The following is a 14209-nucleotide window of genomic DNA, read 5'->3' on the forward strand; positions in this document are numbered from 1 at the left end:
ACCATCGGATAAGGGAAGAGCTGTGGGAAGTGCCCGGCATAGAGATTCTGTGTCTTCTCCCTGTGGAGTCAGAACACTGTACTTTTCTCATACCGGTATGTGACAGTCCCCACGGAGTGTTGTCAACCGGGAACGCTTCCCAGCCACAGCGTTTAGAGTTTTGATTGAGGCTCCACCCCATGCTTGCTTGGTTGATTCATCGATTGCCCACCTGGCTCATCTCAGCCTCCAGGTCAGCTGATAGCACGTGACCCAAAGCCTCACCCTAAACCCCCTTGTTACTTTTCGTCTAACCCAAGAACCCAGGCAAACAAAAATCACCTCCCATGTTGGCAAAGGCCAGACCGGATTGTTTGGACAAGATTAAATTTTTCCCTACACAGGAAGTGATTAGCCAAGAGGTGACATGGTCTGACGTTTTTTTTTTTCTTTAACTCAGGCTAAAAGCAGTGGGGAGGGGGCATTGTAGTGCTCACGGTGAGGACGAGGGTGGCTCCTGGCATGCTGGTAACAAGGAACGTGGACTTAGATGTTTGGATACTGACATGTTTTGAAGCTAGTGCCCAAAGCTGACTGACTGGACGTGGGTAAGGAGACAGAGAGGAATCGGGATCTTCCGGGAGCCGTTGGAACGGCACAGGCACGCCTGGGGGGCCAGTGTGGGCTGGGGGTGATCCGACTTCAGTCTGGGGCATGCGAACTTCAAGGTTCGTTCCGAAGTTTCCCTCTGTTGCTCACCTGGCTTTTCATTCTCTTGGGGGTCAGTAAAGCCACACTTCGCGTTTGGATTCAGAAACTGTGAAATAGCCCTCCCTTTCATCCTGCTGCTTGTAGAGCACTACAGTGGGAAGAACGGGGGGCAGTGCTCCCTAAGATCTAGGTCAGGGCATAGCATGGGGAAAAACGGGGGAAAAGTGTTTCTTTGACTTTACGTGTTCATAGAACATGATGAACAGACGTATTAATAAACAACCCACTGTCTTTTACACTGGCCACATTTTATGACTTTGGATTGTTTGGGTTTTGTTTTGTTTTCATAAACTCAAGTCTAAAAAGTGATAATGGCAGGGGTGCCCGTGTGGCTCCGTCAGTCAAGAGTCTGACTCTCGGTTTCGGCTCAGGCCATGATCTCAGGGGTCATGAGATCGAGCCCCGCATCGGGCTGGGCTTTGTGCCGATCGATGGGCGCCTGCTTGGGATTCTCTCTCTCCCTCTCTCCCTGCCCCTCCCCTGCTCATGTTTCCCCCTCTCTCTCTCTTTCTCAAAATTAAATAAATAAACATTTTTTAAAAACACCTTTTTTAAAAAGTTAAAAACTGATGATGGCAGCGTCTGTACACATTTAAGGGAACCGTTAGGAAGTCTGGTGACATGGATGGTGGAGCCACAGAAGGGACAGCATGTGGCCGAGCACCCTCTGAACTGGAACCTTCTCTTCCTCTCGTCCACTGGGCTGACGGGCTTTTTTTTTTTTTTTAATTTTTTTTTTTTTAACGTTTATTTTTGAGACAGAGAGAGACAGAGCATGAACAGGGGAGGGTCAGAGAGAGGGAGACACGGAATCTGAAACAGGCTCCAGGCTCCGAGCGGTCAGCACAGAGCCCAACGCGGGGCTCGAACCCACGGACCGCGAGATCATGACCTGAGCCGAAGTCGGCCGCCCAACCAACTGAGCCACCCAGGCGCCCCTTGACGGGCTTTATTTAAGGTGCTGCTAGCACTCAGACACAGTATACCTCCTGCAGCCAGAGAAACAAATCCCCCCGGTCATTTGCATTACAATCTTTGTTTAATGAAAGCTGCTTTTCTTAAAGGGAGAATCACATTCCCAAATTCATATCTCCCTTCTCAGAGAAGAGGTTTGTATTATTCTGTGTTCACAGCCCGTGAGCCTCAAACACAGACTTTCTTCCCCAGCCACACGCCTCCCGCCGCCGTGCAGCTGTTTTTCGCTTTCCCGCTGCTCCGGGCTGTGATTACGCAGTTTTCATCCAGGCAGAGATGTGGTTGTGCCTCTTTCCTGAAGTTTTCCCCGAGGACCGCCTCTCCTTGGCTTTGACATTTTAAAGGGTTAAAATAACAACAAATCTTCATTAGATGCTTACCTTGACTTGAGATCCTTTCCTAAAGATAAAACACAGTTTCCCCGCTCTCAAAGGTTTGTCCGTGGAAACTTCGAGAGGTCAGGAAACTTGACCATGATTCCAGCATATGAGGCTTTCTGTCCCACACCAACTAGAGCAGGGCCCCGGGAAACACAGCCGCGTTTCCCCAGATGTGGGATGGTTTTAGTGATAGAGGCATAACATGAAATGAATGTAATCTCACAGTGACCTTTTCTTCTCTCTTTTTTAGATTTTTCTTTTAAGTTTTACTTATTTGTTTTGAGAGAGAGAGAGAGAGAGAGAGAGAGAGCATCATCAGGAGAGGGGCAGAGAGAGAGGGAGAGAGAGAATCCCAAGCAGGCTCTGCACTGTCAGCTCAGAGCTGGACGCAGGGCTCGAACTCACGAAACAGGAGATCATGACCCGACCCAAAACCAAGAGTCGGATGCTTAACTGACTGAGCCACGCAGGCGCCCCAAGTCATTTTCCTCTTAATTACCTTTTTGATCCTCCTGATTAAATTACAGACAAACATTTCAGTGAGGTGTTGGCACATTTTAAACACATCTTCTAACACTTTCTACTTTACCTGTGTCACTAACACGTGAGCAAACGTCCCGCTTAGATCTTTGACAAGAGGATCTGATCAGAGTTTAATAACATATTGTTTTCCCTGTATTTACTTTCACATCTGCCTCCAACTTGTAGTCAGGCATACTGGCTTCTGCTGTTGATCTGGTGATTCGTTTACAATACATTTGTTTAAGGGAAAGGAAAACTGAGCTGATTAAACAAGCATTAAATAAGGCGGCGCAAAGATTTGACAAACCAGTGCAAGTCGTAGGAGATTGGCTGACGTTCTCAAGAGCCGTCCCGGGCTCGGAAGCCTCAGTGGTACTGTGGTACGTCACGTGGTGTCTTACGTTGATTTCTGTTTCTCACCCCAGTGGTCTCAGCGAAGGACAGGGAAACCACCACATTAGCAGGCAGCCTAGATTAGCTGACCTCCAGCCAACACACGCACACACGTAAACACACCTACACACGGCACCAGCAGTCAACTGCTACCTTGTCTCAAGCTGAGACCACCAGGCGATGATGCCCATGACTGGAACAGGCAAGACCCCACAGACCGCAGATGCAGGACGTCCTCTGTGCTTCATCGTGAACACCGTCTGCGGTGAATCCACAGCTCCCCTAACGCGGAAGCCGCCTCGTGTGCACAGCCTCTCCACCGCTGAACCTTGACTTAGGTGCTCCCTAAACCCCTTATTTTTGGTCTATTTCAGTGGTTTTCAGCTGGGGGCGTTTTGCCCCCTTGGGGACATTTATCAATGTCTGGAGACGTTTTGGGTTGCCACAGCTAGGGGATTCTACTGTCATGCAGTGGGTAGAGACCAGAGATGCTGCTAAACACCTTACAACACACAGGACGGTCCCCACAACAAAGAACGACCTGGCCGTACGATGTTGCTCATGTCGAATGCGCCAGTGTAGAGAGCCCCTGTTCTGTATTACGAGTTCCTAACAGACGCTTCCCCGGGTTTTTCTTCCAAGATGGGGCTGCCAGAACCCATGTGGTTAAGCCTCTTTTTGACTTCGTGTTGTGTTTCTCTGTGCGTATTTTCTTTTTTTTTTCCGTATTTTCTTAACCATAGTGTCCCTGGCGGCTGCAGCCACAGGTAGGACAGGAGTCCCACGGTTCACCTCACTTCTGCAATGTTTTGCTCCTAATTTTGTGTCTCTCCTGGAAAGTGCCTCTGATCTGTTCCCCTCTGGTGTTTGCCTTCCTGATTTTCCTTGTTACTATGTAACATCGACACCCACCCCTTTCCCCAGCTCTGCTTTCCTTTATCAGTGCACCTCTGACCAGTACCGTTCACCAGCTCACTGCACCACCATGTTAGTCTTGAACCTGTTCACTTACATAGATCTTGTTTAGCCGAATAAAGTATAAACTTCTCAGGGAAAAAGCCCGTTTCTTTACCATTACATCCATTGCCGGAGCCCTTATGATTTGCCTTCTGTTTTCTGACAGGTACCTTACTCTTTCATATAGAATATGTAATTGCAAATGTGAAATGTAACATTGATTTAATAAGTGCTTTGCAGGAGTAGAGAGAAGAGTACCATAAACATACGTGTCGGGTATGAGATGCATCCTGCTTGTAACAATGTTCAAATATTCTAAACACACAGGGACACACGCACATGCGCAGAACACATGTTGCAAGTGAGGGAATGCGGAACCCACTGGCACTCCCATCTCACAAGTTTGCTGATTTATACTGGCCACTGTGGGGTCATTTATTCTGGTTTTCTTAAATTCGGTCCCATTAGTATTGTTCCAAATGTGGTATGTCTGTGTGACATGTCACTAGCACAGAGAGGGACAGTTTCCGATGTTGGGCATCTGTGCCTGTGGGAGTGGTTACAGTCGGGTGGTGACTTCGCAGAGCGAAGCCTGTCACCTCTGGGAGCTCGTGCCCATTCCTGGAGCTCCTGGAACATAGGCTGCCCCCTCCGGCCCCCCGGCCCCTAGTGTGTCACTTGCCTTTGACCAAATCAGGACATTCTCTGTGCAGTTGTCAGACTGTTGTTCCTCCCTTCTCTTCTAGAAACCTCAGTTTCAATAAAACTTCCTCAAGGAAGCCGGGGTCCAGTTCTTAATTACACGTTTGCCGGGCATCGCCTCCTATGTCACAGTCCATTCTGTAGTTATTTACGGAGCGCCAGATATAGGCCACGCCCTGTTGTAGGCACTGGCGGAAGATCTGTGAACAAATCAGGAACAGATCTGGTCTACCTGGAGCTTACCCTCCAGCAGAAGAGTGGAGGTGCGCGTTGAGTGAAAGACCTCCTTTGTGCACGTTATGTATCATGCCTAACACCTTCAGCACGCTTACGTCATGGCTGTTATCCTCCTGTTTATTTCACGAGCAGAAATGCAGGCTTAGGCTGAGTAGTGCGTCACGGCTCACAAAGCTGGCAAGGGGCAAGCACGGCCAGGCAATCTGGAGCCCACATTCTCTGCTTACTGCACTCTGCCTTGATACATACTTGCTTTGGGCACCAGTGAGTGAATTTCCCAGGTGCTTTCTGAGCTCCCGACTTTCTTCTAGATTCTTGACCGACTGCATAATTCATGGCCCGGAGTGACAGGTTCATCATTTAGGCAAAGTAATTCTTGGGAAATTCACAACTGTTGTATCTCTGTATGGCCACCGTGTTCTTATGTCTGAATCCTTATCTTCACAAAGAACATGGCAAAGGCCCAACTTTTAAACTGTTTTACCTTCTCTGGGTTTTCATCCACTGTTTCTGATAGTGTCAGGCCATAAGAAAGACTGTTGGGGCTTTTGGGACTACTTTGGAAGCCGGACAAAATGTCCAAGGTAAAAGCCAGTGGGTAAAGTGAAAAAAAAAGGAATCCAGATTGATTTTGGAGATGAAAGAATCCTTAAAGCCATCGACTATAAGGAAAGAACAGAACCTGGAGTCATGGAAGCCTTCTTCCACCGCTGAGCTGGATGGCAGTTTCTTTTCTTGTATTTAAATTTTTTTTAACGTTTTTATTTTTGAGAGACCAGAGTGAGAGTCGGGGAGGGGCAGAGAGAGAGGGAGACACAGAATCCTAAGCGGGCTCCAGGTTCCGAACCATCAGCACAGAGCCCAACACTGGGCTCGAACTCATGAACCATGAGATCATGACCTGAGCCGAAGTTGGACGCTGAACCCTCTGAGCCGCCCAGGCGCCCCTGGATGGTGGAGCTCCCGATGAACTTACGATGCACGGACAGTAACGAGAACCCATTTGCACAGCTGTCTTTGAGAGGCATGTACTGGGATTACACTTATGCTTTTTGGGGGGAAAAAAATTCAGCACCGAGTTAGCCTAGAATGAACGGTGTCCTGCCCGATATTAACAACAGTGAATTGGAAATTCTGATTCTAGCCAACTTTGCTTAGCGAACGTGAACAAGAGTCCCGACCTCATGTGAAATAAACAGCTCTGGTTTCATGGCGTTTTCTAGGCCCTTGGTGCCTCGGACTTCGTGGAACTGGATTTTCAGGAGCCCTCTGTTTTTGTTTCCACAGGATGTGTGAAACTGGGGAAGGGCTGTTTATCTTTCAAACGCGAGATGGGGAGGCCATCTACCAGAAAGTCCACTCTGCTGCCTTGGCGATAGCTGAACAGCACGAGCGCTTGCTACAGAGCGTGAAAAATTCGATGGTATGTATACTCCTGTGGAGTGTAATCTTAGAATATTTATGCTGAAAAACATGGCCAGCACTGTCTGAGCAGGTGGCTTACTCCTGTACTCACCCGTGTATTACTTGGATTAAATGCCATCCTTGCAAAGCCTGAAGAGCCAGCTGGTAACATAGTAACCGTGCATCCCCGCGTATCTGCTTTGTGCCTCAGTTAGTATCACATGTGTGTGTCCTAATCAGTTTGGGCTCCTACGGCAAATACCATAGGACCGGGTGGCTTATAAACAACAGAAATTTTTATTTCTCACTGATAGCTTGATCAAGGTGCCAGCCTATCTGTGTCCAGTGGCACTGACTTCCTGATCCGTAGGCGATGGTCTTTTCTGTGTCTCACTGATGGAAGGAGCAAGGGATCTCTCTGGGGTCTCTTTTATAATCCCAATTGTGAGGCCTCGCCCCTCACGCCCTGATCGCCTCCCAAAGGCCCTACCTCCTAACACCATCACCTGGGGGGTTAAGATTCCAATATATGAATCTGGGGAGGGGATATAATCATTAGTCTGTTGCAGTGAGTATGTTCATCAGAATCAATTTGGATGCATATGGACATCTACAGACACATCTATGTAGATTATCTGGCTGTAGGTATATATTTATAGCAGTACCAGATGGTATAATTTCAACAGGGGCCAGAGAGAAGAGGGCTGAAGGGAAATGGGGGGTGAAACGTCAAAAGCCCCAAACCAGAAGACCGTTGACGTGTGACTGTGGGCTCCATGTAGGACATCTCTTGTTTTTTTCCAGACTACGAGTCAAATCTAGGATTTGAGTGTGTATGTAATATCTTGTTGTTTGTAACTGTTGGAAATTGATTCCAGTTGAAACCAACAACGAAACGGTAATTCTTTGTGGGCCACAGGAAACCTCTCCGGAGACTCCATTCTTCCCAGAGCCATGCATCCACCATGCCTGGTTGATTAGCCTTCATAGACGTTGATATATTAAGATACCACAAACACGAATACACGTAGAGTGTGTGTGGAAACACCTGCTCTGTTCATTGCATCGTGTTAGGAACTGTGACTCGTACAGAGAATTATGGTTCATGAATTTCTTCTTTGAGAGAAGAAATTCACAAAATCTTAATGCACAAGAGTTAAATAATACACATCATACATCGTGGCTGCAAACACATGCCTAGAGCTTCACATCTGGAAGGAAATCTGCAAAACCAAAAGGAACTGGGTTAGTGTGGTAGGATTAGGGTAGTTGCAAAATTTATGATTTAAACATGTGAGGTGGTCAGATTTAAAGAGGGGGGAAAGCATACCCGTAAGATGATCTTTCCCAAAGCAGCCTCAGATCATTCCCAAATGACTTGTTCATGCAGTGGTCTGGGATTTTAGAGCAGAGATCAGCAAAACTTTCGGTAAGGGGACAGCTGGTAATACTTGGGGCTTTGTGAACCAAGATGGTCTCTGTTGCAACTACTTAATTCTGTCATTGTAGTTTAGAAGCGGCCATAGGTAAAAACATTCTCAAGGGGCATAGGTCTGTCGCAAAGAAACTTTATTAGTGGACACCGAAATTCACATTTCATGTAATTTTCACAAATCATGAAATACTCTTCTCTTGATTTTTTTCCCTATTTCAAAATATTCTTTTTGAACTAATACAGTCTCGGTATCCATTTCCCCATATGCTTACCAATTCTGGATATTGCAATAAAGATAGGTAAATGGAAGGTTGGATGAATGGATGGATAGTTGTAAAATAGTATTTGGGACGCCTGGGTGGCTCAGTCAGTTGAGCGTCTGACTTCAGCCCAGGTCAGGATCTCGCAGTTCATGAGTTCGAGCCCCACGTCGGGCTCTGTGCTGCCAGCTTGCGGCCTGGAGCCTCTTCAGATTCTGTGTCTCCCTCCCTCTCTGCCCCTCCCCAGCTCATGCACTCTCTCTCCCTCTCTCTCAAAAATAAATAAAAACATTAAAAAAAAAATAAAGTAGACTTCAAGTCACTTGGAACTTTATAGGGCAACATGTCATTGCTTTAAAGTTGTATAGCTATCCCATTCGATGCCTTTAAACATCTGAAGAAATTTTTCCAAGATTACCTTATTGGTAAAGCCATCAATTAGCATAAATTGTTTTGTGCTTGAAAGGCAGGTTCTTCCTGCATATGTTTTTCCATTTACAACCTCCTCATTACTTCCACTAAAAATTAATCAGGAATATGAGTAATCCGTTCAGATCACCCCTTTGCAAATTTAACTGGCAAATAATGTCGTTTGCTCTTAATTTGCTGCCTGCTTAAAGCGTGCCATAAAATGAGTGTGATTTTTAAGCAACAGCATCCTGTTTTCGATGGAAATGAGTAAGCTTCACAATGGGATCTGAATCTCAAGGAAGTTAAACGGGGATTAAGAAATGCTTAGAACCTGTGTACTTAAATCAGTCCCTGATTTGGGGAGAAAAGAGATGCCACAGGACAACGAAGCAAATAAAGACAACGCTGCCTGCCCACCCTCCCCGCGTTCCATTTCTGCCCTTCCTGGTAACTGGTGTTGGATCCACATGGATCTGGATCCACGTATTGTCAACGAGGAATGGCATGCATACCACTACTGGCTGGCTGGCCTCTCTGAGATAGTCAAGGTCATAAATGGAGAAGGGGGTGATGCTAACTGCTGGGCTTAGTCTCATTATTAGTTCGCCCAAACCCACCGTTGGCTGCTTCTGGTGTAAAACTCCCAAGACTGCCTCCACAGACAGATGCTTTACCAGGGGACCTGTGCCAGTTTCAAGTTGTAGCCTTAGGTGAATTGGTTTGGGCCAGACTTGGGACCTGAATCCCAGCAGGTCACCAAGAGGAAGCTTGTGGGCCCAATAACAGCAACGACAGCAGCAATCATAACAGTAGGGATGGGCTGAATAATGGCTCCAAAGATGTCACGTCCTAATCCCTGGAACCTGTGAATGTGATTGTACGTGGCAAAAGGGACTTTGCAGATGTGATCAAGTTAAGGCTCTTGAGATGGGGAGATTACCTGAGATCATCCAGGTAGACCCGGTGTCATGCCAAGGGTCCTCGTGGGAGGGAAACAGGAGGAAATAGAGTCGGAAAGTGATGTGATAGTGGGAGCAGAGGGAGAGAGAGATTTGGTTTGTGTGCTGATGGCTTTGAAGATGGAGGAGAGACATAGGTGACCCAAAGGATGTGGGTGCCCTTGGAGGCTGCAAAGACAAAGAGACAGATTCTGCCCCGGAACCTCCAGAAGGACCCAGATTGGCCAACACCTGGAGTTTAGCTCGGTGAACTGACTTCGGACATTTGGTTTCCAGAGCTGTAAGAAGACAGATTTATGTTGTTTTAAGCCACTGAGTCATGGTAATGTGTTACAACAGCCATAGGAAACTAGTAAGTGATGATATCAATAATAATAAAAGTATATCCTGGCTCTACTGTGTAACAAGCAGTATTTTAAGGACTTCCTAACCCTACGACCACTGCTGTATGGAAGGCCAAGGCCACCAGCTTGGAAGCTGGAATTTGGAACCAGTATCCTGGTATAGCCCCCACTCTTCTCCGCATCTCCCAATGAAGCCCCCAGACCTATTTTCTTTGTCCTGCATGAGATTAACTTACCGCTGTTCTCAAAATCCCAACTTCGTGGCCAACCTTTAAAAAACGGAGAGGTTTCAAATAAAACTCAGCTTTCTGTGTCATCTTCAAGAGTGAGGAGGTCTGACAGCACCCATGTTACGTCCCCACGCAGCAGTAACAATCAGATGCGCCCAGTACTCTCCGCCGTCCCTGGGCAGATTGGGCGTCTTCACTTCCCCACGGTCCCTACCTCTCCTGTGGTTCCTCTCAGCAAGTGGTCCTTCTCTGAGCACCGGCTGCCCGCGCTGTGGCCAATCGATGTCTTGCCTGGATTACTCCATGTGTTCGTTTTCAACTGCTGTGCGGCAAAGTACCACCAACAATGCACCGTAACACAACACACATTTGTTATCTCATAGTTGCTGTGGGTCAAGAGTGTTGGCGTGGCTTAGCTGGGCCCCCAGCTTCAGTTTCTCACAAGGCTGAGATGCTTCAGGCTCATTAGAATGGGGAAGGATCCACTCACGAGCTCACGTGGTTATGGGGGGATTTGGTTTTGCGTGACGGTAGGACGGAGGGCCTCAGTCTGTTGCTGGCGGTGGCTTGGGGGCCACCCTCAGCTCTTTACTGCACGGGCCTCCCCAACACAGCCTGTCTTCACCAAAGCCAGCAAGAGGGAGAGTCTCCTTGCAGGCCGGAGGCCACAATCCTAGGCATCATAACCATGCAAGTGACATCCTATCAGCTGTCAAGTCCTTCCCATAGTCAGGGGAGGGGCCCACACAGAGTGTGAACACGGGGGGGGGGGGGGGGGGGGTAGACCGTGGAGGCCGCCATCACGGCGTCTGTCCCCACACCACACAGCCTTCTGGGATAATATTTATTTAGTGCTTTGATTTCACCCTTTGAAATGCTTTCCCACCGTAGGGTGTTTGGCTAATAATGCCGGGCGCTTACTGGCCATCTGCTATCTGCCTTTGGGGTCTCTGGTCGTAGCGGCCAGCACCATTCACCAAGCCTCTGACGATATGCCAGGTACTTCACTTGCATTTTTCCCTCATCGCCACCTTGACTGGAAGGTAAACTCATTCATTCATTCATTCCTATTCATTTGTTCATTCAAGAATGTTTACTGAGGGCCCGACGCGCTCTGTTCTGTGCTCCGGGAGGTAGTGTGAACAGACGTGAGGCTCATCCCCCCCAGGGCTCGCAGTACGAGAGTATTATCTGTGACCCTTGCCCTGGAAGGAATCACAGTCCTTCTCAGAGAGATGAGACCCCTCGCGGAGTGGCTCAGGCACCTGCCTGCCGTCACTGAGCTCATTTCTACGGGAGCCAGGGATCCAAGACCCTTTTGTCTGGTTCCTGACCCGCTGCCTCTGGCCACAGCGCCTCACTCCCTTGGAGCGTTGGAAAGCTTTTCTGTCCCTTGAATGTCCCCACCAAGAGCTGTCTTAGTGCTTTCAAATTACCCTGAATATCAGAGTGCCTTTCAGAAACGTCGATCAACTTAGAGTGTGCCTTTTGGAAATCGCTGTGACTGTTACAAGAAATCCCGTTTTTGGGGGTAGTTTTGGCCCCAAATGGCAATATCCTGTCTCCAAATTCCTCGCTCCAGTTCTCGCGCTTTAAACGCAGTGTGTTGCTGTTCTGCAGGGAGAACAACAAGGGAGTGCTGGCGGGGGGTGGCTGGAGTATCAGGGGAACGACCCACTGTGGAATGAGACTCAGCAGCAAGAACTTGTCTGCTCGCCAGCTGCCCGCTGCCCCTGCGGGAGTAGTTGCCGGGGACTCTGCCGGGACAGCTCGGGACTCCCTCGAGCAGCTTGCTATTTTTGCCACCTTGGAGATCAGTGTCTGTGACAAAGTCTAATTTTGGAACAAGGAGTGGCGGTGTGTGGGATGTTCCTCATTCCTCGCTGGGGCCTGTCATTTTTAGAATTTCCTTCAAGGCAAATCGAGTGACAAGGTGGAGAAAGACTAAGTTAGCAGGCTGTCCCCGGGGGGCTGTAGGTGGGGCTCCACCGGGGGTGACATCCTGGCCCCCGGTCGTAGTGACATCGTCGAGGCCCCAGGGTGCAATTTCTCCCCCGTGTTCCAGAGCCCTGGACTGGACCCAGGTTTGAGAGTTATTCTGAACTATTCCCTGCCACCTCTTTTTTTGATTGCCTAATTGATAGATTGACTTCCAAACTTGGTTCTGCAAATGAAGTGTAATGAATTTGGAGAATGCAAGTGACCCTCTTCCACAATTCTGGAAACCAAAGTAATTCGTAGTCTAATTTAAAAAGCCATAGGGGCAGCTGGGTGGCTCAGTTGGTTAAGCATCTGACTTCGGCTCAGGTCATGATCTCACCGTTAGTGTGTTCGAGCCCCGTGTCAGGCTCTGTGCTGACCGCTCGGAGCCTGGAGCCTGCTTTGGATTCTGTGTCTCCCTCTCTCTCTGCCCCTCCCCTGCTCGCACTCTCTCTCTCAAAAAAAAATGAACATTAGAAGAAATTTTAAAAAGCCATCAACTATTTCTTTTTTTTTTTTCAACAGAGAGAGCATCAGGTAAATTATGGAATCAATTTCATTACTATTCGGACACTGAAATAAACTCTTCTCTGCTGCGGTTTCATTTGTATAAACACCCTTCCCCCAGCTCAACCTGCCCTCTGTCCCCATCCCTACCCCTCAGAAAAATCAGGTTTTGTTTTTTTTTTTAATTTTTTTTTTCAACGTTTTTTATTTATTTTTGGGACAGAGAGAGACAGAGCATGAACGGGGGAGGGGCAGAGAGATAGGGAGACACAGAATCGGAAACAGGCTCCAGGCTCCGAGCCATCGGCCCGGAGCCTGACGCAGGGCTCGAACTCACGGACCGCGAGATCGTGACCTGGCTGAAGTCGGACGCTTAACTGACTGCGCCACCCAGGCGCCCCAGAAAAATCAGGTTTTATTTCTTTTCCTCTTTGTGGGCTCTGGTTAATTTGGTTAACTTGTGGATTTATTTACGTATTCATATTTTTATTTATTGTTTCTTTGTTTATTGTGTATTGCTTAAAGCAATCATCAGCTTTTTTTACCCTCCTAAATGTAAACCCTTGTTACATCCTGGCCTAAAAGTTATGATTCAAAAGCTTTTATGGAAACACCTATCTATTTCTTGCAAAGAAAGCATTGTAGTAAGTCTTAGGAGAACATAAGTGTTAAAAGGAAAACGTTTTGCGTCTTTTTTTTATTTAAAATTTTTTAACGTTTTTATTATTTATTTTTTTGAAGGGGAGAGAGAGAGACAGAGCATGAGCAGGGGGGGGGCAGAGAGAGAGGGAGACCCAGAATCCGAAGCAGGCTCCAGGCTCCGAGCTGTCAGCACAGAGCCCGACGCGGGGCTCGAACTCACGAACTGTGAGATCATGACCTGAGCCGAAGTCGGATGCTCAACCGACTGAGCCACCCGGGTGCGCCTAAAGCCTTTTGCATCTTAAAGGAGCTTAAAGTTTAGATAAGGAGTTATGATTTCTACCCCTTGATGCATGCAGCATTGAGCTCTGTGAGCTCAGTTTGCTACAATGTCGTTGGAGGACAATTTGTCCTTATTTATCAAAATTAAACTCGCATGTCTCTTTATGCAGCAATAGGACTTCCAGGAATTTACTCTAAAGGTAGAACAGATGTATGGGTGGGGAGAGGATTTCCTTAGGAAGGAGGCATAAAAAGTTACCAGAAGCAAAGGGAGCAGTGATTTTCTTTTATGCACGTGGCTGAGAATTCAGATGACTCTGAATAAATTGATGCATGTCACTTTCATTCCCCATGAAAATAACCATTTGAGTGCATCTGGTGTTCAGCAAAATGCTTCACTGGGAAATGTGGCCCCAAGTGGTTGATTTCACTAACAGTCTGCTTTATCAGGCTGTGGGTGACAATGGAGGCATTGTTTTAGCGAGTTCTGTTCACCAAGTAGGTGTCTCTGCGGTGTTTTTCCTTAGCAGGAAAGCAGTCTTGCTCTCCTCCTCACTTTCTTTTGTTTTCTCTGTGTCTCTGTCTCTCCTTCTCTTTCTAACCTTCACTAGGTAAGTCTCCGCTTTCCCTGACACTTCAGTAATCTGTGATGTCTCGGTAGCATTTGGATGATAGGAATACCCATCACTTTCCCCACAGATGCCAGAACTAGGGAGAGGAGTCAGAGGAAGGAAAGACAGCCCTTTGGGTGATTTCTGCCAAACATCTGTCAGAGCTGGAATCAGGATCAGGCAGCCATGGGAATGGGTTTCATTAGGAAGCCGAGGAAGACCACATGT

General features: G+C 47.6%; 1 protein-coding gene across 2 annotated transcripts in view; it reads left to right on the forward strand.

Moving 5' to 3' along the window:
• DOK5 (docking protein 5) overlaps positions 1-14209 on the forward strand; it is a 150992-nt gene that overhangs the window by 112315 nt on the left and 24468 nt on the right. For both annotated transcript variants that reach the window (XM_060620671.3, XM_060620679.3), the window contains one exon: positions 6204-6339. In XM_060620671.3, coding sequence (XP_060476654.1) covers positions 6204-6339 — 136 coding nt within the window. The remainder of the gene's footprint in view (positions 1-6203; positions 6340-14209) is intronic.

The sequence above is a fragment of the Panthera onca genome, chromosome A3 (genome assembly GCF_046562875.1).
Source record: "Panthera onca isolate mPanOnc1 chromosome A3, mPanOnc1 haplotype 2, whole genome shotgun sequence".
Lineage (NCBI taxonomy): Eukaryota > Metazoa > Chordata > Mammalia > Carnivora > Felidae > Panthera > Panthera onca.